This window comes from Corythoichthys intestinalis, chromosome 2 (assembly GCF_030265065.1).
Source record: "Corythoichthys intestinalis isolate RoL2023-P3 chromosome 2, ASM3026506v1, whole genome shotgun sequence".
In the NCBI taxonomy this organism is placed as follows: Eukaryota; Metazoa; Chordata; class Actinopteri; order Syngnathiformes; family Syngnathidae; genus Corythoichthys; species Corythoichthys intestinalis.
Window position 1 is genome coordinate 6425666 of NC_080396.1, and position 26020 is coordinate 6451685.

General features: G+C 38.5%; 1 protein-coding gene across 1 annotated transcript in view; it reads left to right on the forward strand.

Moving 5' to 3' along the window:
* Positions 1-26020, forward strand: part of cep104 (centrosomal protein 104) — a 75145-nt gene that overhangs the window by 7092 nt on the left and 42033 nt on the right. Inside the window, exons 2-10 of the mRNA XM_057825416.1 lie at positions 3257-3383; positions 6134-6307; positions 6395-6533; positions 8915-8977; positions 9727-9803; positions 12104-12272; positions 15738-15893; positions 16927-17085; positions 20343-20537. Coding sequence (XP_057681399.1) covers positions 3271-3383; positions 6134-6307; positions 6395-6533; positions 8915-8977; positions 9727-9803; positions 12104-12272; positions 15738-15893; positions 16927-17085; positions 20343-20537 — 1245 coding nt within the window. The 5' untranslated portion in view covers positions 3257-3270. The remainder of the gene's footprint in view (positions 1-3256; positions 3384-6133; positions 6308-6394; positions 6534-8914; positions 8978-9726; positions 9804-12103; positions 12273-15737; positions 15894-16926; positions 17086-20342; positions 20538-26020) is intronic.

Consider the following 26020-nt stretch of genomic DNA (forward strand, 5'->3'; position numbering starts at 1 on the left):
TCCATCTTCCCGTCAATTTTAACCATCTTCCCTGTCCCTGCTGAAGAAAAGCAGGCCCAAACCATGATGCTGCCACCACCATGTTTGACAGTGGGGATGGTGTGTTCAGCTGTGTTGCTTTTACGCCAAACATATCGTTTTGCATTGTGGCCAAAAAGTTCAATTTTGGTTTCATCTGACCAGAGCACCTTCTTCCACATGTTTGGTGTGTCTCCCAGGTGGCTTGTGGCAAACTTTAAATGAGACTTTTTATGGATATCTTTGAGAAATGGCTTTCTTCTTGCCACTCTTCCATAAAGGCCAGATTTGTGCAGTGTACGACTGATTGTTGTCCTATGGACAGACTCTCCCACCTCATCTGTAGATCTCTGCAGTTCATCCAGAGTGATCATGGGCCTCTTGGCTGCATCTCTGATCAGTTTTCTCCTTGTTTGATAAGAAAGTTTGGAAGGACGGCCGGGTCTTGGTAGATTTGCAGTCGTCTGATGCTCCTTCCATTTCAATATGATGGCTTGCACAGTGCTCCTTGAGATGTTTAAAGCTTGGGAAATCTTTTTGTATCCAAATCCGGCTTTAAACTTCTCCACAACAGTATCTCGGACATGCCTGGTGTGTTCCTTGGTTTTCATAATGCTCTCTGCACTTTAAACAGAACCCTGAGACTATCACAGAGCAGATGCATTTATACGGAGACTTGATTACACACAGGTGGATTCTATTTATCATCATCGGTCATTTAGGACAACATTGGATCATTCAGAGATCCTCACTGAACTTCTGGAGTGAGTTTGCTGCACTGAAAGTAAAGGGGCCGAATAATATTGCACGCCCCACTTTCCAGTTTTTTATTTGTTAAAAAAGTTTAAATTATCCAATAAATGTGTTTCCACTTCACGATTGTGTCCCACTTGTTGTTGATTCTTGACAAAAAAATTAAATTTCATATATTTATGTTTGAAGCCTGAAATGTGGCGAAAGGCTGCAAGATTCAAGGGGGCCGAATACTTTTGCAAGGCACTGTATGTAACACTAGAAGCAAAATTACAGACGACGGCGGTGTTAGAACATGTTTTATTGAACAGAGCTGCGAAATGACACTTTCCGGCGTTAGTAAACAGCCGCCATCTTAAAGCAGTACTAAAGCAATGACTTCTCTAGAAGGCTCTGTTGTAGCGAACCTAATTAACTTTTTATCTAAAATACTCTGAAATCGGCAGAATCTTGTCTTGAATCTATCTTTAAATGATGTAATAGTTTTAAAACTTTGACAAAAGTAGACAGAAGGGAAATTATGAAATAACGGGAGCAATTTTAACAACTGTAACAGTTGATTCACAACATTAAATTAATTGAATGTAGTTTAAAGCTGCTGATACAGAATGGGGACTGGAGTATTTTATTTACTGTTATTTTTGTGTATTTATTTACTGTTATATGTTAACTTGATACTGAAATAGTAGTTTGGTTTAACCTGAGAGGATTTTTGAACAATTTTGGAACTAATGTACAAAACATTTATTTAAAAAAAAAAAAAAATGGAGAGGGGTGCTTCAATAATCGTTTTATAATCGAATCGGAGCCTCTGAACCGTAATCGTAATCGAATCGTTAGGTGCCCAAAGATTCCCAGCTGTAGGTGGGTGGGTGTGGTTAGCCAAACAAAGCCACACGGTTGCTAACTGTTTGTTGCTAGCCGTGTTTAGCCACAACTGGATTCACTACCTCATTACTATTCGTCCTTCACATAGCCGCTGGAAACAGAAATGTCATTTAACCCATCTGCACGTGACCGGTAGATGAGGATTTTACGACACTATGCGCTCATGCGCTGGTCCTCATGGGAAATGCAGTCTTCCGTAAGGCAAAACACGACCGCTTTTGTCCACCGGCATCGCTAAAATCGACCAAAACTGAAAAGTTACCAAGTGTTGCTTTACTGTGATTTTCTGCTTTATTCTTCTTCTACAATATTAAAAAAGGTGATGGTAACAGGGGTGGATGCATGATTGTGCAAGTAATAATTCATATTTGAAAGATTATGTTTATTGAGACAATTATTCCCACAATTACAAGTAGAGCTGTCCCGACTAGTCGACGTCATCGATGACATAAATCCGTCGACGAGCACAACATCCCGTCGACGGTTAATGAAGGGTTAAAAAAATATATGCGCGGAAAGAAAAATGTCGGATGCTCTGTATGCAAGCGGGGAAAGTGGCACAAAGCCAAAAAAGTGCACCAGAGTGTCCAAAACATTGACTTATTTCAAAGAAACAAAGGAGCGTACACTCTTCTGTCCTGTCTCTTAAATGCCAAGCTTGGCTGCACGTCGGCCGTGAATAAACACCTCAAGCGCTGTCACCCAGTTGGTAAATTTTTTGTTTTTTCATTTTTTGTACACCAGAGGGTGCTGTCGCCTTACTAAATAATAATGTTTCGTTGACAATGGGCCTATAAGTGCTATTAGTATTGTTCTTAATGCTAACTGAAAGGTTTATTTCATGTTATGGTTTATTTTATGGTATAGAAAATTATATAAGGTTCAAAGGTCATAAATATATACAGTATATACAGTGATTGCACTCAAGGGAGAGATTGTCAATGATAAGGTAATAAATTAAGATAAAGGCAATTCATATAGGCAATTCATTGATATATAAATAAAGTTTAAAAGGAAAAAGGTGAAAAGTTTTCGTTAATTTCTAATTGTGTTGTTTTATTTGTGTGCACCGTAGCTCTTACGGTGTGATTACATCAAAGATGGAATAAAAGTTGTAAACCATCAGTTTAAGAGACCATCTTTTCAATCGGGATGCTACACTAGTTAATTCTATCAGCATTTGAACTCATTGTTTATTTGTGATTTATTTACGTGTTTATTTGTACTTTAGGAGATAATTTAAGTGTTCTAATATGTTTTTTGTGAATTGATAAGCGTCAACAAAAATTTCATTGCTAAATAAGTAAACAAAAACAAAAAATTTTTTTTTTTAATTATTAGATTAGTCGACTAATCGTAAAAATAGTCGGCTGACTAATCGGGAGAAAATTAGTCGTTTGGGACAGCCCTAATTACAAGAGTCAGTAATGAAACAAAGTTCCAAGTTCCATTCTTTTTTTAAAAATTGCGTTTCAGGAGGAGTACATATAGTCAGAAATTGCTTGTTTTACCATTTTGTATGTGGATTATTATTATTATTGAATGCTTATCATTCATGCAATCGACTTAACATTGATCAAATGCATTATTATTGCAGTTTACGCTGGAGGGATGTCCAGGAAGATCAAATTTGTTGTGGTCAGTTCTTCCAGTCATGAGGACAACTTCAGTGCGCAGGAGCTCTTGGTCCATGCGCCCACTGCCAGTGGTTGGAGGTCCAGCAGGTAGTTCATCAACACCCCGTCATTGTATGCCCTCAAATGAGTCTACAGCCCTTGACAAAAGGCTTGTCGCTTATCCATTTTTTAGAAACAATTGCCAATATAACCTGACTTTTAATTATTCAATTGGTTTCAGAAATGGCTCATATGACAGCTAAGACCCTCCCAAATGATGTTGAATGTCCAAAAGTATATTTTTTTCACTGAAAAAAGATTTATCTTTTAATGAAGACATAAAGGTCAAATTTTGGCAAGACAAAAGTTTTGTCGCCTACAGAAAGTAGGGTGAAAATTGAACAAAAAATGTACTTCAAATACAAAAATATGTTACATAACATAAGCGAATTAAGTAGTGGTGCTGTGAGATCCAAATTTAATATTTTGTATGACTTCCGTGGGCCTGAAGGACTGCATCCATGCGGTTCGGCAAGGATTCATACAATTTATTGATGAAGTCCATCAGGAACATCAAAGAAAGCAGTCTTGCATGCCTCCCCAGAGTTCATCAACATTCTTGGGTTTCGTCTTCCATGCTTCCTCTTTCATCCTAACCCAGACATGCTCAATGATGTTCATGTCTGGTGACTGGGCTGGCCAGTCCTGGAGGATCTTGATTGAAGTGTGCGATGGAGCACCATCCTGCTGCAGAATTTGTCCCTTTTTATGGTTAGGAATGTAAGCGGCAGCTAAGATTCGTTGATATTTCAGACTATTTTTGTTGCCTTTCAGCCTGCAAATCTCTCGCACACCTCCATACTGGATGTTACTCCAGACCATGATTTTGCCACCACCAAACTTCACAGTTTTCTGAGTGAATCTCGGATCCACGTGGGCTCCAGTAGGTCTCCTGCAATATTTGCGGCGACTGTGGTGTAATTCAATGGAACATTCATCTGAAAAATCCACTTTTTGCCACAAAACAGTGACGTTTGATAGCTGAACCCCTACATTAGTGGTTGAATTGGTCAAATAAAATTGACAATAATATCGAGAATTGGCAATTCTTTATGAGGCAATATGTCGCCTGCTAAAGTTTGTTATCGCGACAGGCCTAACAGTGACACTTTTTTAAAACGATATATTGATTCTTGGTGGGAGCATATCGATGACCTTTTAGGCTACAAAGTGTGCGATATACCCTATACCGAATATAAGACGGTGTTTTTTGCATTGAAATAAGACTGAAAAAGTGGGGATCGTCTTATATTCGTTGTCTAGACATTATACCCATTCACGACGCTAGATGGCACCAGATATCATTGAATTGTGTTCTGTCATGGCAGATCTCAGCTACTCTCAAGTTCAACCAGTTTGCATTATTTTATTGCAATGTTTTTCCTTATTCAGATTTGTTTCAAGACTACAGTTAGTTAGACTTCACTTTGATGGTGAATGCAGTTATTGCAATTTTGTTGTGTTATCACAATAGATTGGTTTATTTAAATTTCAAAAACCAGAAGCCATTCATTTACGACTGTGATTACACTTTAGTTTACATTAGGGATGTAAACATCCCTAATCACATCATTTTCAAAGTATCGGAATCGGCAAAAAAATATCGGACATGCCTTTTTTTTAATATGTATATTTATTTTAATTAAATCGTTTTCTAATTGTATTTAACATTACAGACATAATATGTTACACTTAACCAGAGTCTTTAGTTGAGGTTTAAGGTAGGGTTATCAAATTTATCCCATTAACGGCGTTAATTTTTTTTTTTTTTTTAATTTATCACGTTAAAATATTTAACGCAATTAACACATGCGCTGCACGACCCACTCACGCATTATCGCGTTCAATCTGTAATGGCGCCGTTTTACCTATATATAGAGCTAAAAGGCAGCGTAAAATGAGTAGAGTGAATTTTGGCAGCCTTTGGAGCCTTTTTTTAATTGGCTAAAGCATTACAATCTCTCTCCCTACGATTAGAATTATCGTGGGAAGCAATGTGGGGAAGAAAGGTAGTAATTGATTTTTTTACTTAACACCCCATGTTATTTCCCAACGCAGAGAAGATATATCAATTGGTACCACTACGCACAGTCATGGTTGCACTTCCCATCATGCATTTGGGCAGAACAGTTAAATGGCTACAGTATCATTTACTGAAAGCTCAAAAAATACACTAGATGGCAATATTTAGTGACAATATACAAAGTCACATTTATCCTTTAAGAATTACAAGTCTTTCTATCCGTGGATCCCTCTCACAGAAAGACTTAATAATGTAAATGCCATCTTGAGGATTTATTGTCATAATAAACAAATACAGTCCTTATGTACTGTATGTTGAATGTATATATTCGTCCGAGTTTTATTCATTTTTTTCTTAATGCATTGCCAAAATGTATATGATCGGGAAAAATTATCGGGAATGATTGGAATTGAATCGGGAGCAAAAAAAAAGCAATTGGATCGGGAAATATCGGGATCGGCACATACTCAAACTAAAACGATCGGGATCGGATCGGGAGCAAAAAAACATGATCGGAACAACCCTAGTTTACATACTTAAATTTTCAGATATTAAGATTTGAATGAGGCAAAATAACATGCTTTTTCTCTCAGATATGTTGTTATAATCATTTGATTCAGATGTAGTGTAATTATTTTCTGTGTAAAAATTAATTTGGTGTTCAAAAAGTCTTTTTTCAAACTTGAGTCTTGAAAAAGAGGGGGTCGTCTTATAATCAGGGCTGTCTTATATTCGGGCCAATATGGTATCACCTTTTCGATATATCGATCCACAGGTTGTGCAGCTACCCTCAGCACATCACTTTACAATTGGTGGAAAGAACCCGGGTGAAGAAGCTACAGCTCCTCGCTCACCATTACCTGATCCCGGCTAAGGTGGAGTTCTACATAGGTGACAGTCCTTCCGATCCCAGAACATCAGAGTTCATTGGCCAGCTTCACAGGCTTGGGTGAGATGGCGGATGATCAGCTTTTTTTATGATTATGATTATGATTTTATTTTGAATCTTTTTTTTTTTTGGATGCTCTCTCCACAGGTACGTGTCTCTGTCAGACAACGAGAAGACCGGCTTCAGAACGAGGGAGCTGAAGTCTGTGCACGTAGATGCCATCGGAACATACTTGAGGATAGCGTTCCATAAGAATTATGCTAACCGGCACAATCGTTATAATCAGGTACGTGTAACGATGATCTAAGCAGGGCTGCAGCTATCGATGATTTTAGTAATTGATTAATCTATCTACTAGTTAGTTTGAATAATTGAGTCATCGGATTAGGAACATTTTTTTGCGTTGCTGAATAAATTTAAGGAGATGTAAAACAAAGACTTGCTAAGATTGCACTTTCAAAACAGCATTAATTGCGAATACAAAGTAAAATTCCTAAGTGTTTCTTCAAACAATGCAAAACTGCACTTTCATTTAAAATTAGAATACCTCTGAATGGTATAAAAAAAATGATGTATAAGGATCTAAGTACAACAAAAGAACAATTGGCTAATTTGCATAGGAAAGGTCCGCTAGCTTAAATGCTATAAAATGCTTTGCAATGCTCTTAACAAATCGTTCAAACACATATTCCCACAAAAAAACTGCTAAATATATTATTATTATTATTAAATATATAACGAATGTATAAACAAACATATAAGCTCAAACAAAAACATACTTTATGTTGGTCTTAACAAGCCGCTGAATTCAGCCATGTTTTAACGAGTAATGGCATTTCACTGTTGCAACTAGAGGGCAGCGTATCCACCCAAACCAATTAAACTTAATGCAAACACTTTCAAAACAAACCATTACAACGCCAGTCTAATTAAATGTCTCCTCGAAGCAGCAAAATTTGATTCGAAGCTTTTTTCTAAACTTTTTCTCTTTCTTTCTTTCTTTCTTTCTTTCTTTCTTTCTTTCTTTCTTTCTTTCTTTCTTTCTTTCTTTCTTTCTTTCTTTCTTTCTTTCTTTCTTTCTTTCTTTCTTTCTTTCTGTCTTTCTGTCTTTCTTTCTTTCTAAGTCGCACCTGAGTATAAGTCGTACTAGCCAGAAAATTCCCAACGAAGAAGGAAAAAAAAAACATCTATAAGTCTCATTTTTTGGGGACATTTTCTTGATAAAATCCAACACATAGAACAGATACAGTGAAAACCCATTGGCAGTGTATCAAATACTTGTTCTCCCCACTGTATGTCATTTTGAAAGGCAATTTAATATAAAAATACAAAGAGAAGAACATGCCGAATAACTGTACAGTATGATAATGTTACATGATGCTTGAACAACGAAATGCGAATATACTGTCCTCACCAGGACGCTACGGCTCGGTCCTGGCTATACAGCGAGCTAAACTCCCAAATGACGATGCTGGACGTCCGTATAATTTGCTGACTTTATTTTGGCCGTTGTTATGACACCATCATTTGAAGAATGAAACTAAAAACAGAAATAATACCAATCAATTTCGTCCTCGATACCAAACAGGTTCGCATCAATGTAAATAAATGATAATTAGCTGTTATTACAGCAAAGACACAAACGGTTAGCATGCGTTCGCTAGCATTAGCACATCGTTCAAACAACCACACAACTGGCTCTAAGTGTCTGATCGCGGGTGGAAAAAGCAACAACAAAGATGATGTGATGCACACAGGCGTTGCCTCTGTAGAGATATTTAAAAGCATAAACAATGAACGTAGGTTCGCAGCCATGTCTCTCTCTCGCTCTCTCACTCTCGCTCTCTCGCTCTCTCTCGCTCAGAGGCTGAGCAGGTGTTAATAGTGAGTGCGCCCCTACTTGGGTGTGAAAGAGCCACAAACTAAAAGCATGCATTTTAATATAAAAAACTCAATAATACAATTGAACACACATTGCCAAAGGCTGAACGCGAACGTGGCCATAGCTATTAAGAGTTATTCAGATAACTATAGCTTAAAGAACATGCTAACAAGTTTACCAAACCATCAGTGTCACTCCAAAACAACAAAATAACATGTGAAATGATATCATTAGGTGTTAATACTTTCACACATAAGTCGCTCTTGAGTATAAGTCGCACCCCCAGCCAAACTATGAAACAAAACTGCGATTTATAGTCCAAAAAATACGATAATCCGTATTGCTTTTTTTCTGGCGGACCATCAGTAATCGGCATTTGTAAGCGTGTTCCCAAATTTCAGCCCAATAAGTCAAATTGTGTAAAAATACTGCACTATAAATTATTTGAAGGGCCCTGTGATCTATTACATTTTGAGCTCTGAAAAGAATAGAGATGCTCCTAGCTAATTTATTTTTCAGTTAACTTGTGTGCATTCCATGTTAAAAAATCATCAAGTATTATCCCTAAGACCTTGTGTTCTCTAACACGTTCAATAGTCGCTTGAGTTAATCGATTAATTGTTGCACCTTTAGATTTTTATGTATCCAGATTGAAACTAAATGAGTTTTTTGTTGTCTGAACAGTCCCAAAGCACAGAAATCAGATTTTTGCGAGACTGATTGAAACCACAGTAGTTTCATATCTGTATTTCTGTTAACCTTAGACTTTTCATTTTTGTTTTCAGGTTGCTCTGGTGGCCATTAATGTGCTGGGCGACCCCCTGGGCAGCAGTGCTTTTTACACCTCAGTAAGTAATAGCAGTTACGTTGTAATGACATCAGTGTAGCAACGGATGGTGCTGTTGTGCTTTAGCAGCCTCGTTACTCTGGATTGTTACACTTGTTGAATCTTGTCATGTTTTTATTTATATTAGAAGATTTATTGTGCCCAAAACAAATACACGTGGCTATCTTCGGCCATGGATAAAAGACTCAGATGAGCTTTTTTGGGATGGGATCGGAAGTCAGTCCCACTCAATGGCAGCTAATGAATTGAGAGGCTCAAAGAATAGGATCTGAATTCAATATAGTTGTTGATTCATTTCATCATCAATTAGTTTTTAATTGGTAGCATATTTGTAGTCCTAGTTGAAGGTGACAAGAATGAGCTACAAGAGAGGTAAGGAAGTAATCGCTCTGGAGGCCTTAAATTATTCCATGTAATCAGAGAGGTTTGCAGACAAATAGCCTTCAAGGAAAGGCGGTAGGGGGAGGGCACCTTAAAACGTGCACCCCTCCCACACACATACGTAAAGACACGGACACATTCCGGCACAGATTCCAGCGAACAAACTGTGCATTGTTTTTCTTGCTAATATCACTGCTACCTCCAACCTGTAGGGAAAATACCATCTGTAGTCTCAAGTGGGGCTGTCACAAACTAATATTTTGAGTCACAGATACGGGGAAGTTGAGAGTTGTTCCCGTTTCCTTCTTGTCTGTCTCATTCCCGTGCCATTTATATATAATTTTTCTATATGCACCACCCACCCTCCAGCCATGTCACGAACAGCCGATCGAACACTCCCTCAACGGAACTCGACTGGAGGCCGCCTTGGAGGCAAGCCTGGCAGGGTGAGATGCGCCCATTGAACCCTGGTGCCTTTGTAGTTTCGCTGTGCGATGAAGCCATTTCATCTCAATGCAGCCAAATTGATGTCACTTGCATTTGAAGCAGAATTCAAATTTCAAAATTTAATTTAATCTCAGAAAAACTTCCTGAATATTCTGCAAAAATTATGAAAAACACAAACTAAACGGTCAAAAGAAAATAGGGGGGACATGGGTTGGCAAAAAAGTGGGAAAAAAAATGTGAAAGCCACAAAAAATAGAAACTGTCAGAAAAAGAAAAAAACTGCAAAAAAGTGGGGGGATGGGATACTGCAAAAAAATTAAAAACATCCAAAGAAAATAGAAAAACAAAATGCAAAAAAAGTGAAGGGAAAAAAACTAACAAATGTGAAAGCCGCAAAAAAACCTGAAAAACTGTCAAAAGAAAATAGAAAAAAAGTGCAAAAAAAGCGAATGAAATCCAAAAAATGTTGAACAAAAAATGCAAAGAAATGTGAAAACTGTCAAACGAAAATGGGGGAAAAATAAAACGCAAAAAATGTGAAAGTCATGCAATACTGAAACCCCATCGAAAAATGGGGGGGACTACAAAAAAGTGAAGACAAAAAGCCTTAAAAATGGTGTGAAACATGAAAAACTGTCAAAAGAAAATGAAAAAAAAAAAACAGCAAAAAAAGTAGAGGAAAAATATTATAAAATTATGAAAAACTGAAAACCGTGAAAGATAAATGAAAAAAAAAACTTGCCAAAACCTGCAAAAAAGTAAAAAAATAAAATAAAATAAAAAATCCCCACAAAAACTATGAAAAACCGTCAAAATAAAATGGAGACAAAACCTGTGGAAAAAGTGTGGGGGGGGGGAAGAAAGCAAAAAATTTGAAAAACTGAAAAACTGTCTAAAGGAAATGGAATAAAAACCTGCAAAAAAAATTTGGGAAAAAAATGCTAAAATTATGAAACAAAAAAAATGTCAAATAAAAGTAAAAAAAAAAATAAAAAAAATAAAAAAGCAAAAAAAGTGAAAAACCGGAAATTATGAAAAACACAAAAAACTGAAAAAACAGGAAAAAGAAAATGGAAAATAAATGCAAAACCCAGCATGTGAAATACCCCCCTCAAAAGCTATGACAAACTGAAAAACTTAAAAAATGCAAAAAAAAAAATGTCGAAACTGTCAAACAAAAATGAGGAAAAGAAACCCTGCGAAAAAGTGTAGGAAAAAAAAGGCAAAAGAAAAAGTGAAAGCCATGCAATACTCTAAAAACTGGGGGGGGGGGACTACAAAAAAGTGAAAAAAAAACCTTAAAAATGGTGCGAAACATGAAAAACTCAAAAAAATGAAAAAAAAAAAAAAGAACGCAGCGAAAAAGTACAGAAAAAAAATGAAAAAAATTATGAAAAACCGTGAAAAAGAAATGGGGGGAAAAAAACTTGCCAAAACCTGCAAAAAGTAAAAATAAATAAATAAATAAAATCCCCGCAAAAATTATGAAAAACCGTCAAAATAAAATGGAGAAAAAAAAATGTTAAAAACTGTGTGTGGGGGGGGGGCACAAAAATTTTGAAAAACTGAAAAACCGTCTAAAGGAAAGGTAGCAAAAACCTGCAAAAAAGTGCGAAAAAAATCTGCAAAAATTTATTAAAAAAACGCGAAAAACTGAAAAATGTGAAAATGAAAACGGAAAAAAATTGGAAAAAACCTGCAAGAGTGGAAAACCCCCCCACAAAAATTATGAAAAACTGAAAAAATGTAAAAGAAAATGAAAAAAAAAAAACTGCAAAAATATGATAAACACGAAAAACTCAAACCCTCAAAAGAAAATAGAAAAAAAAAACTGCAAAACAGTGACAAAATAAAGTGGAAACACAGGCCAAAGAGAGGAAAAAACCCTGCAAAAATGATGAAAAACACAAAAATAAAAAAAAAGTGAGGAAAAAATGTGAAAGCCAATAGCATTCTAGATAGATGTTTTTTTCATAGGATTTAACTCATTAGCTGCCAGTAATGCCACCAGACGTCCAATTCTGTTCAATAATTTTCATTCTCCCCCTCCCAGTGAAAAGGAATTGGACATCTAGTGCCGTAGATGGCAGTCAGTGAGTTACCATAGACGCTATTCAATTGGAAAATTTAGGTCAAGTGGCAAATTTGACAATCAACCTTTATTACACAGTGTTGTCTTTAAAAAAAAAAATTAAATAAAAAATCAATTCTTGGCGGGAGCACATCGATAACCTATTGGGATACATCACCATATGGATATATTGCCACACCCGTGATTGTGTCTATTTATTAAACCCAGAAAATACGAGGCCGCATCCCCCTTCGATGACCTGGCCTTTGACATGTACCAGGACCCTGAATTGGCCCGTGTCATCCGGCACTTGGATCAAAACAAGCAGGATTTGCTTCAACAGGAGAGATTTGAGCAGGCCAAGTATCTGAAGCAGGCTATTGCAGATCTTCAGAAGGTAAGAGTCTTTTTACTTGTGACACAACTTGTTAAACATTGCTCAGATTCCTCTTTGTATACAGTGTTGCCATGCTCACCATGAATTCTTAATAAGCGCCAAAGTTCTCAGGTCGTGTCATTTCTTTGGTACTCAAGCGAACAGTTGGTAGTAACGAGATAGCGGTTGCACTTGTCAGATGTTGCCATGGTAATCCGAAGACTAGCATTCTGTGCTGTAGCATTCTTTATTTCGTCCATTTCGTTGAAGAGAGCCGACGTACAAAAGCTTTTTTAAAGTCGTATTGAGCACCACGCCGTTTAACTCATTCACTCCCAGCCATTTTCACCAGAGCAACCCCCTTCGCTCCAGGCCGTGTTACTGGATTTTGACTAATTTTGCAAGGTCCACAGAAAATTCTTTTCTATCGCTATGTAAACATGGAACCCACCAAAAGAAAGATTACTCTTATCTTTCAGCAGAAAAAAAGGTCATATCTTTTTCCATTCTTTAGAAATCAGCATTAGAAAATAGCTTAGTTTGAGCAATTTTCCAATAACTGATGAAAAAACAGAGAAATTGAGCTTTTTGTAAAAGCATACATTTCAAACATAACTTTGACTTAACACAGCTATTTTTCACTTTTGTGACATCCCAATCATCTGAATGTTTTCCTTCTACAAAATAACATGAACAACAAGACAAATAGAGCTTTTGATAGCAAAGTAACAATTTATTTGCACATGGCTGGACTGTTGGGCTGGGAGATGGTGCTGTTGTGGCTGTCGCGGCTGTCTCGGCGGACGGGGTGGGCTTTTCCCTCGTCATTGCCTGTAGTGCCTCATCAAGATGGATTTTTTTTTAAGTCTTTCTTTTTTGGTGACCACTGCCTCATGGTGGATTTCGCCTGGGGAACTGGTTTGGCCGTGCGCGTTTCCGGCTGAGTCGCCGGACACTGGAGGGTGCGGGAAACGCTAGCGGCCGAGCACGTCGGCGCGGGCTCTGCTTGGCAAGCAGCACGGACTCAACTGCATCGTCCACGGCACTGGTGGTCCCGGCCGTTCTGCTCGGTCGTCCAGCGCCTGGCATCCCGGGCGTCCTCACGGTTGTCCGCCGCTTAGCATCCTGGGCTTCCACCTGGTCGTCCTGCTGGGACTTCCCGCGCTTGGCGTCCTGGTCGTCCATTCGGTCGTCTTCTGCCGGCGCCCTGGCTGTACAGCCCGGCCGTTCGTTCCGTTGAATCGAGTTGCGGGTCTTACCAAATCTGCTACTGCCCTCCAGTGGCCAGTTTTATTGCTTTAAAATGGATTTTCAGCATTGTGCTTTAGAGCAAAGTTGCATCAGAACCTAGAGATGTCTCTTGTGAAAAAAAAAAAAAACGGAAAAGACAAATAACGTTTTTGGGACACTGAAACAATTAAAAATAGAACGTATTTATATGTTTTTGGGAGCAAATGTGTTAAAATCAAAGAAACCGTACAGTTAGCCTTTATTTTACGTATACAATGCCTTGCAAAAGTATTCGGCCCCCTTGAATCTTGCAACCTTTCGCCACATTTAAGGCTTCAAACATAAAAATATGAAATTTAATTTTTTTGTCAAGAATCAACAACAAGTGGGACACAATCGTGAAGTGGAACAACATTTATTGGATAATTTAAACTTTTTTAACAAATAAAAAACTGAAAAGTGCGGCGTGCAATATTATTTGGCCCCTTTACTTTCAGTGCAGCAAACTCACTTCAGAAGTTCAGTGAGGATCTCTGAATGATCCAATCCAGTCTACCAAGACCCGGCCGTCCTTCCAAACTTTCTTCTCAAACAAGGAGAAAACTGATCAGAGATGCAGCCAAGAGGCCCATGATCACTCTGGGTGAACTGCAGAGATCTACAGCTGAGGTGGGAGAGTCTGTCCATAGGACAACATTCAGTCGTACACTGCACAAATCTGGCCTTTATGGAAGAGTGGCAAGAAGAAAGCCATTTCTCAAAGATATCCATAAAAAGTCTCGTTTAAAGTTTGCCACAAGCCACACCAAACATGTGGAAGAAGGTGCTCTGGTCAGATGAAACCAAAATTGAACTTTTTGGCCACAATGCAAAACGATATGTTTGGCGTCAAAGCAACACAGCTCATCACCCTGAACACACCATCCCCACTGTCAAACATGGTGGTGGCCGCATCATGGTTTGGGCCTGCTTTTCTTCAGCAGGGACAGGGAAGATGGTTAAAATTGACGGGAAGATGGATGCAGCCAAATACAGGAACATTCTGGAAGAAAACCTGTTGGTATCTGCACAAGACCTGAGACTGGGACGGAGATTTATCTTCCAACAGGACAATGATCCAAAACATAAAGCCAAATCTACAATGGAATGGTTAAAAAATAAACGTATCCAGGTGTTAGAATGGCCAAGTCAAAGTCCAGACCTGAATCCAATCGAGAATCTGTGGAAAGAGCTAAAGACTGCTGTTCACAAACACTCTCCATCCAACCTCACTGAGCTCGAGCTGTTTTGCAAGGAAGAATGGGCAAGAATGTCAGTCTCTCAATGTGCAAAACTGATAGACACATACCCCAAGCGACTTGCAGCTGTAATTGGAGCAAAAGGTGGCGCTACAAAGTATTAACGCAAGGGGGCCGAATAATATTGCACGCCCCACTTTTCAGTTTTTTATTTGTTAAAAAAGTTTAAATTATCCAATAAACTTTGTTCCACTTCACGATTGTGTCCCACTTGTTGTTGATTCTTGACAAAAAATTAAAATTTTATATCTTTATGTTTGAAGCCTGAAATGTGGCGAAAGGTTGCAAGGTTCAAGGGGGCCGAATACTTTTGCAAGGCACTGTATTGACAAAGTACCATGCTACTATGTTAGCGAATGAGGCTAGCGGGCGCCTGGCATAAAAGGAGCTTTTTTGGCGAACATTCTTGTGAATAAATGCTTAAATCCCCGAATTCTTCCTAGATATGGACGTAAAACAGTCTTGATTCTTGGTTAAAAGCAAAGATACCATGCAGGTAGCAGTTATTTTGCGTAAATATTGCCAACTACGAGGCTAGTCAGTTCCATGTGTAAACGAAGAGAATTCCTGCGAATAAATGCTTCAATCACGCATGCACAGTACGAAAAAAATATTTACCTTGAATCCTCGAACAAATCACTCCTGAGACAATCCTTCCTGTTTGTATGCGTAGTTAAATCCGATCGTAACTAAATCCAAACTTAAATCCGACATGAGCGTGTGCCGTCTTCGGCTATTACTAAATGAAGCTCGGCCCCCTCTGATGAGGCGTCGCGCAAACAATGACGAGGTGTCAGGTCAAAAGCTTTTTGAAGTCTATGTTTGAACCTTTATGAATCGTAATCGAATCATCACGTGTCGAATCGCGATGCATCTAATAATCAATTTTTTTTGGCACTCCCTTAATTTCCATATTGATGTTTGACATCCGAACGAGACTTCTTCCCCTTCTGTTCAGGCCGGCGAGCATTTGGCGAGGTTGGATGTAGAGACGCAATGCGCGATGGCAAAAGAGGAATACGATCTTGCCAAGAAAAAGAAGGATGAAATGGATGAGTACCGGAGGAATGTCTACAAGCAACTGGAGGTCCACAACCTATTGGATATGTCAATGGTCAGTAGAGCTGGGAATCTTTGGGCACCTAACGATTCGATTACGATTACGATTCAGAGGCTCCGATTCGATTATAAAACGATTATTGATGCACCCCCCTCCTTTTTTTTTTCTTTTTTCTTTTTTTTTTTTCTTCTTTTTTTTAAATGTTTTGTACATTAGTTCCAAAATTGTTCAAAAATACTCTCAGGCTAAACCACACTACTATTTCAGTATCAAGTTAACATATAGCAGTAAACAAATATACAAAAATAACATTAAATAAAAAACTCCAGTCCCCATTCTGTATCAGCAGCTTTAAACTACATTCAATTAATTTAATGTTGTGAATCAACCGTTAAATTTGTTAAAATTGCTCCCGTTATTCCATAATTTCCCTTTTGTCTACTTTCGACATGTGAAAGTTTTAAAACCATTTTAAAGATCGATTCAAGACAATATTTTACCGATTTAGGAGTATTTTAGATAAAAAGTTAATTAGGTTTGCTTGGAAGGTTCTCTACAACAGCCTTGCAGGGAAGTCTACTGCTTTAAGATGGCGGCCATTTACTAACGCCTGCATCTAGCATTACGTAGATGTGCTGCTAACACTACCAAATCTATATTGCATCTAGTCCTATATAAATGATATCCACCGTAACATTATATGGATGTGCTTTGTAGCAGCTTTTCGGCAGCAGTCAGGTATGTTGTTGTATTTTTTTATCTTGTTGCGTGAGTTGAGCTAGAGCCATGAGTTGAGCATTGGCATTACCCGAGGGGCCGGGTAATGAGAAGCATAATGTTTAGCTACTCTAGCTCCGTTCTGTCCCGAAGACCGCGCGGCGCGCTGAGTGTTGTGTACTTCCGCTTTACTTCGCATATTTCAATAATCGGAATTTGGATGTTTGTGAATCGCTCTCGAATCTTCCACGGCCGAATCGCGAATAATCTAAGAATCGGAAATTTTGCACACCTCTAATGGTCAGACAGCAATATTTGAGTTATTTGCTGTGTATTTTTCTAACCTTCTCTCCTTTGCTAATATCTCTAGATCACAAGTGTATCGGGATCGTTCGAGCACTCCTCAATCCCAGCCAAAACTTTGGACACAAAAATGATAGGGAAAGCATCACACTCTGTTGCACTTTCGCCAAAACGGGATAACCAACCGGACACGCCAAGAGACTCGTCTGCGCTCCAAAAGCTAAATGTAAGTACGACTCTTCTTATAGGACGGATACAAGAAGATTATCCATGAAGGTATGCTTCTTACGCTCGACCCAGCAGCTCCCAAGGCCACCCCGACTGTAGGTTTAGGTTTCTCGACTTAATTAAAAGTTTACAACGGGTGAGTGACTCCCACGGCCATGTAAGACAGATCTTTCAGCCAAGTGCAAGGCAGCGGGCTGCCAGTTGGCCCTGGGGAGAAAAGCAAAACAAGATTTTGACCTGTTACGATAACGGTGCTTTCAGAACGATATATTTTCCCTGAAACTATTGCGAGAAACGACAGTAATGCTTTGTTCTGCTAGCATTGTGATATTTCAACTACAGTGGTATGAAAAAGTATCTGAACCTTTTGGAATTTCTCACATTTCTGCCTAAAGTAACCATCAAATGTGATCTGATCTTTGTCAAAATCACACAGATGAAAAAACAGCATCAGCTTTAACTAAAATCACCTGGATATTTATAGGTTTTCATATTTTAATGAGGATAGTATGCAAACAATGTCAGAATGGAGAAAAATAAGTACAGTCCCTGACAAAAGTCTTGTCACTTATCCAATTTGTAGAAACAATTGCTAATAACCTGACTTTTAATTATTCAATTGGTTTCAGAAATGGCTCAAATGAAAGCTAAGACCCTCCCAAATTATGTTGAGTGGACAAAAATATATTTGTTTCACTGAAAAAAGATTTATCATTTAATGACGACATACAGGTCAAATTTTGGCAAGACAAAAGTTTTGTCGCCTACAGAAAGTAGTGTGAATTTGAACAAAAAAATGTACTTCAAATACAAAAATATGTTACATAACATAAGCGAATTAAGTAGTGGTGCTGTGAGATCCAAATGTAATATTTTGTATGACTTCCATGGGCTTGAAAGACTGCATCCATGCGGTTCGCTAAGGAATCATACAATTTATTGATGAAGTCATCAGGAACATCAAAGAAAGCAGTCTTGCATGCCTCTCAGAGTTCATCAACATTCTTGGGTTTCGTCTTCCATTCTTCTTCTTTCATCCTGTTCATGTCTGGTGACTGGGCTGGCCAGTCCTGGAGGATCTTGGTGTTCTTTGCCTTGAGGAACTTTGTGGTAGAGATTGAAGTATGCGATGTAGCACCATCTTGCTGCAGAATTTGTCCCTTTTTATGGTTAGGAATGTAAGAGGCAGCTAAGATTTGTTGATATTTCAGACTATTTATGTTGCCTTCCACCCTGCAGATCTCTCGCACACCCTCATAATGGATGTAACCCCAGACAATGATTTTGCCACCACCAAACTTTGTGGTTTTTTGGCAAAACAGGGATTTTTCAGATGAATCTTCCATTGAATTACACCACAGTCGCCGCAAATATTGCAGGAGACCTACTGGAGCCCGCATGGATCCGAGATTCACTTAGAAAACAATGAATGAGCCATTTCTGAAACCACTTGAATAATTATAAGTCAGGTTATTAGCCATTGTTTCTACAAAATGGATAAGTGACAAAACTTTTGTCAGAGACTGTAAGTGAACCATCAAATTTAATGTTTTGTTCCCTCCTCATCGGCAGCAATAACTCGAACCAGATGCTTCCTGTAGCTGCAGATCCATCTGGCACATCTATCAGGACTAATCTTGGCCAATTCCGCTTGACAAATCTGCTGTATTTCAGTCAGATTCCTGAGATGTCTGGCATGAATCACTGTCTTTAGGTCATGCCACAGCATCTCAATAGGGTTCAAGTCTGGACTTTGACTTGGCCACTCCGGAACGTGTATTTTGTTCTTCTGAAACCATTCTGAAGTTGATTTACTTCTGTGTTTTGGATCATTGTCTTGTTGCAGCATCCATCCTCTTTTTAGCTTCAACTGTCTGACAGACGGCCTCAGATAAACTTTTGAATTCATTCTTCCATTAATAATTAGAAGATGTCCAGGCCCTGAGGTAGCAAAACAGCCCCAAATCATGATGCTCCCTCCGCTATGCTTCACGGTGGAGGTGAGGTGTTGATGTTGGTGAGCTGTTCCATTTTTCCTCCACACATGACGTTGTGTGTTACTCCCAAACAATTCCACTTTGGTTTCATCAGCCCACAAAATATTTTGCCAAAACGTGTGTGTATTGTCCAAGTGCCTTTTTGCGAACATTAAACGAGCAACAATGTTTTTTTTTAGACAGCAGTGGCTTCCTCCGTGGAGTCCTCCCATGAACCCCATTCTTGGCCATTGGTTTACATATAGTTGATGTGTGCACAGAGACTGTGCCAGTGATTTCTGTAAGTCTTTAACAGACACTCTAGGGATCCTTTTTTTACCTCCTTGAGGTACTAACTCTTGGCGTCATCTTTGGTGGATGGCCACTCCTTGGGAGAGAAACAACAGTGCCAAACTCTCTCCATTTGTAGAAAACTTCTCTGACTGTTGGTTGATGAACATCCAGACTTTTAGAGATGGTTTTGTATCAATTCCCAGCTTTATACAAATCAACAATCTGTGATTGCTAGTCTTCAGACAGCTCTTTTGACCAAGCCATGATGCACATCAGACAATGCTTCTCATCAGGACAATTCTTACCAGGTGTGTATTTTATAGTGGGCAGGACAGCTTTAAACCGCTCATCAGTGATTGGGCACACACCTGACTTAAAAATTGGTAAAAATTGGTTTCAATTGCATTTTAGGTCTCCTTAGGCAGAGGGTTCACTTACCTTTTTCCCCCCTTCTGTCATTGTTTGCATTCTATCCTCATTGAAATATGAAAACCTATAAATGTCTGGGTGGTTTTAGTTAAAGCAGACACTGTTTTTACATCTGTGTAATTTTGACAAAGATCAGATCGCATCTGATAGGAATTTTATGTAGAAATGTGAGAAATTCCCAAAGGTTTAGATACTTTTTCATACCACTGTACCCACAAGTTTATGCACCATTCTATGTTTTTAAATTATTTTTACCTTGATTAGAATTGAAGTTGTAAATAAAACACCCAAACTCTGGTAGAAAAATAATTCTCTTTATTAAACATTTGGTACTGGGGTGTAGAGCCATTACCACCTTAACTCTTTCAGCTCCATTGACAATCACTGATGTCCAATCATGTGGCTGTTTTCATTCCTTTGCTTTGAATTTAAATGTGTCATTCGTAAACATCCAATCCGGTCGAACTGCATTGATCTCAAAATGGATTCCTGGCAAGTGCAAACAGGAGTAAAGTATTTGCTGTCCCACTCCAATTCAACAGCACTTTTTTGTTAGTTTAGCAGTGCTCCCTACGATGAGAGTCCGATACCGGCCCTTCAGAGAAATGAGCAGCCTGTGGCGGCCGTTCTGAGCCCTTTCCTACCTGACGTCCAAAGTGATCAAAGCGAGGCAGGCCAAGAACCACCGCCGCTATCGGAAAAGGCTAAGAAGGAGGCTGCCCTTCCAATCGAGGTCTTTGGCGAGAGTCTGGTAAGAAGTAGAAAAGCTGAAAGATTACTCCCAACCAAGGGTGTAGGTTTGGTCTCAACATTGGTAGGGACTACATAACAGCATAACCTGCATGTGCACAAAGACTTCATAACCTATTGACATGATACGGGAAACGGGGCCGATTCGTAGGGGGACTATTTTCAAAAACTTCAAATTCAAATATTTACAAAACCAAGGCTGCTACTGACCTAAAACCAAAACAGGCACCTACCTTAGCCATATATGAGTCTCCATGAGCAGCGGCATCAAAAAATTCAGTCTTTCCCTCATAAAATCCTGCTTAATTATTTTTATTTAAGTATAGCACAACTTAAAAAGGTGATAAAAGTCTCAGATTTTACACTAGATGCACAAAAATCACCAAATGCAGAGATAATCACCTATATTTTCAGGATCAATAGCAATATTTAACATAGAAGTTTTTGACCAAAATAGCAACTTAATTTTTTTTTTTTTTTACTGCAAGTTTTCAACAGTAAATAAATCACTCAATTTAACATCAGAAACTTAATACCTAAGGAAAACATGCAGAATCAATCATAAATAATATGTAAATAGAACATTAATAAATTCTATATACATTAACAACTTATTTTACAATAGAATATCCCTTTATTATAGTTATTTATACATTATATAGTGTTGGTGAATGAGGCTAGCGGCCGCCATATGTAACAGAGCTTTTCTGGCAAAATTTCTTTTGAATAAATGCTTAAATCCCCGAATTCTTCATAGATATGGATGTAAAACAGTTTCAATTCTTGGTTAAAAGTAGGGCTGTCCCAAACGACTAATTTTCTCCCGATTAGTCAGCCGACTATTTTTACGATTAGTCGACTAATCTAATAATTATTTTTTTATTTTTTTATTTTTTAAACTAATTTAGCAATGAAATTTTTGTTGACGCTTATCAATTAAAAAAAACATATTGGAACACTCAAATAATTTATTAAAGTACAAATAAACACGTAAATAACAATAATAAATCACAAATAAACAATGAGTTCAAATGCTGATAGAATTAACTAGTGTAGCATCCCGATTGAAAAGATGGTCTCTTAAACTGATGGTTTACAACTTTTATTCCATCCTTGATGTAAACACACCGTAAGAGCTACGGCGCACACAAATAAAGCAACACAATTAGAAATTAACAAAAACTTTTCACATTTTTCCTTTTAAACCTTATTTATATATCAATGAATTGCCTATATGAATTGCCTTTACCTTATTACCTTATCATTGCCAATCTCTCCCTTGAGTGCAATCACTGTATATACTGTATATATTTATGACCTTTTAACCTTATATAATTTTCTATACCATAAAATAAACCATAACATGAAATAAACCTTTCAATTAGCATTAAGAACAATACTAATAGCACTTATAGGCCCATTGTCAATGAAACATTATTATTTAGTAAGGCGACAGCACCCTCTGGTGTACAAAAAAATGAAAGAGAAAAAAAAAAAAAAAACCTTACAAACTGCGTGAAGGCGCTTGAGGTGTTTATTCACGGCCGACGTGCAGCTAAGCTTGGCACTGAAGAGACAGGACAGAAGAGTGTACTCTCCATTGTTTCTTTGAAATAAGTCAATGTTTTGGACACTCTGGTGCGCTTTTTTTGGCTTTGTGCCGCTTTCCCTGCTTGCAAACAGAGCATCCGACATTCTAACTTTCCACGCATATATTTTTTTAACCCTTCATTTACCGTCGACGGCATGTTGTGCTCGTCGACGGATTTACGTCATCGATGACGTCGACTACGTCGACTAGTCGGGACAGCTCTAGTTAAAAGCAAAGAAACCGTGCAGTTAGCGTTTACGTATATTGACAAGTACAATGCTACTATGTTAGCGAGTTAGGCTAGCGGCCGCCTGGCATACAAAGAGCTTTTCTGGCGAAAATTCTTGTGAATAAATTCTTAAATCCCCGAGTTCTTCATAGATATGGATGTAAAACGGTCTCGATTCTTGCTTAAAGCAAAGAAACCGTCCAGTTAGCGTTTATTTTACGTGTATTGACGAAATGAGGCTAGCGGCCGCCTTGCGTAAACAGAGCTTTTGTGGCGAAAATTCTCGTAAATAAATGCTTAAATCCCCAAATTCTTCATAGATATGGATGTAAAACAGTCTCAATTCTGTGTTAAAAGCAAAGAAACCGTGCAGTTAGCGTTTATTTTACGTATATTGATGAAGTACAGTGCTACTATGTTAGCGAATGAGACTAGCGGCCGCCTGGCGTATAAGGAGCTTTTCTGGCGAAAATTCTTGTGAATAAATTCTTTAATCCCCGAGTTCTTCATAGATATGGATGTAAAACGGTTTAGATTCTTGTTTAAAAGCAAAGAAACCGTGCAATTAACGTTTATTTTACGTATATTGACGAAATGAGGCAAGCGGCCGCCTGGCGTAAACAGAGCTTTTGCGGCGAAAATTCTTGTGAATAAGTTCTTAAATCCCTGAATTCTTTATAGATATGGACGTAAAACAATCTCGATTCGTGGTTAACAGTAAACTATGAGGCTAGTCAGTTACGAAAATTAGCCGCCTCCATGTGTAAACAAAGAAGAAAATTCCTTCGAATAAATGCTTCAATGACGCATGCATGGTACGAAAAATCTCATATTTACCTTGAATCCTTGAACAAATCACTCCTGTATAACTTTCGTAGTTAAATCCAATCGTAAGTAAATCCAAGCTTAAAGTGCATGTGACACGAAAAAGCATGTTTATTTCATAATACACGCGGTATTTTATGCTCCTGAATGATATGGACCGCTTGGATGTGTGTGGAAGCGATCGCTATATTTATTTATTTTTTTGAATCCCACGCCATGAAAATGACTGACTTCTGACTTTCTTTAAATATAGGACTACTTACGTTTGGTCATTGATAGGCATGTAAAAAGCTCTCCTCATGCACATTAGCTGCACGTTAGCTGCACAACAACTGCAGCCGCCCTCCTCCGGGGAACGAGCTGTAAATTGCTCTCCGCCGGGAGATTTGCCGATCCGCGAAGACAATCGACAACCCAGTCGTCATGTCAAATAATCCAGGCTAGTTATGTGTGATTTTCCGCTTCGAAGACTTTGAAACATCACTCGGTTCGGGTTAGTATGTCGGCTAGCTGTCACGCCTCTTGGTTTGTTTACATTCTCTGAAGCCGGGGAAGGGAAATGACATATGTCCGATTTAGGTGTCATAAAATATCGTTCGGGAGGTGCGACAGGAAAGGTGAAGTCGACAGTTTTGACCATTATGGAGTAATTTTGCCATGTCGTCCTGAATAAGTGCATTTTTATTATTCCATGTTCCATTTAGCACAAGACTGTTATTTGTCATGACCATGCCATTTATTTAGCAGTTGGGGAAAATACTTGGATAAAAAGAATATCCTGTAAAAATATTGAAGTAAAGAGACAGAAACAATGACATTTTGCAGATCTCTTCGTTGCGTTTTCCTCGTTGTGAATAGACCCTACCCACCGACGTCACAAAACCACGTGCTCGCTGTATGGTTCCGCCCACTTGTCCGTCATTTTGTCTCTGTATTAGCATTTGTTTCAATTGATCGAGGAATTTAAAATGCATTTCATGGAAGACCCAGTGCTTTCTGATGCCGTAAACTCACTGGATGTGTTGCATAAAAGGCGTTATGTGGAAAAGCTTCGTTCTATACAGTCGCCAGATCCATATTTGATGCCCAAATCGATGTTTTTCGACCCACTGTCTTCGCCCTGTCTGCCTGACATCTGCTACGCTGATATTTACAATTATCTTGTCCACACAAAATCAGCCTATTCTCACGAAAATTTGAAAAACTTCAAGAGCTTGGAGGCTTATAAATACTTCGTTGCTGGTTGGGTGAAACAGGTCCTCGTCCACGAAAATTCGGCAGGAATCTATCTTGTGCTTGGAAAGGTGAGTTACGAAATTTTCAATTCAAAATCTTTTGTTATTGCTAACATCAACTGTCAAGTCTAATGTATTTCATGTCGTTTGTCAATGGAGTTAAGGCTTTTAATGTTTATATGGTTTAGCGATAGCACTCTCACTACATACATACGTGTATGTTGTCGGCGATTAGCCTAGCAATGATCTTAATTGTGGTTATTTGTCAGCCCAAAACCCTCTAAGTATATCTTAAATGCATCTTACGGGATATAAAATGACTACTACATAGTCTGTGGTGATTTTTTGGTGCCCAGTTTTCACGTCGAATTGCAGCCGTCCATTTCGCTCTTCTCTTTGGATCCCTCGGAATACTGTAAAACTTCAAGTCTCTCCTTCCATCTTCTCTGTTAGTGCAACCAACAGCCACACACGCCTTCACCATTTTGATTATTAATGTTAAGGAGCAGAAAAACACGCCGTAAATAGGAGGAATGTACGTAGCCGTAACAGGTTAACACTATGTTTTGACGGACAGTTGGGCGGTACCATTCAGGAGAGCGGAGTTGTGACGTCACGTGGGTAGGGTCTATTGTTCCCCCTCGACGAGCTGACTGGTCCTTCTCAAGCTATTTATTTAGCTATTGGGGAAAAATACTTGGATAAAAAGAATATCCTGTAAAGATATTGGAGTAGAGAGACTGAAACAATGACATTTTGCGGCTCTCTTCGTCGCGTTTTCCTCGTTCTGAATAATTCCCCCTCAATGGGCTGTATAGTAAAACCGATGAGCCCAGTCTCCCGCTGACGTCATCCACCTGTTGGGGACGCTTGAGCCCTATAATGGTAGGCGTGGCTAACCGGCAGATTAAAAGACTTAATTTCTCGTCATCTGCGTTTTTCTAAATTTTTGTATATAGTCGAATCGTCTCAAAATATGATTCTAATTCACATAATAATGCTATTTAAGACTTTTTTTCTCCTTTCGTATGCTCTTTAAATCCGACATGAGCGTGTGCAGTCTTCGGCTATTACTAAATGAAGCTCAGCCCCTTCTGAAAAGGTGTCGCGTGATGTTGAGGTAATTATCGAGGTTTGATTGATAAAATATTTGCTTGATTGATTGAATATTTGCTTGTGCTCATATATACTATAAATAATACACAATTGCTTTATTGATTGATTGAATATTTGCTTGTGCTCATATATACCATAAATAATACATATTGCCATATATTTCTTACTAATATAACCAGTAAATGATTATTGCTTGCTATAGACCCTACCCACGTGACGTCACAACTCCGCTCTCCTGACTGGTGCCGCCCACTTTCCCGTCAACACATCGTGTTGACCTGTTACGGCTACGTACATTCCTCCTATTTACGGCGTGTTTTTCTGCTCGTTGACATTAATAATCAAAATGGTGAAGGCGTGTGTGGCGGTCGGTTGCAATAACAGAGAAGATAGACGGAGAGACTTGAAGTTCTAGCGGATTCCGAGAGACACGGAGAGGAGAGAGCGAGATGGGCTGCCGCAATTCGACGAGAAAACTGGGCTCCAAA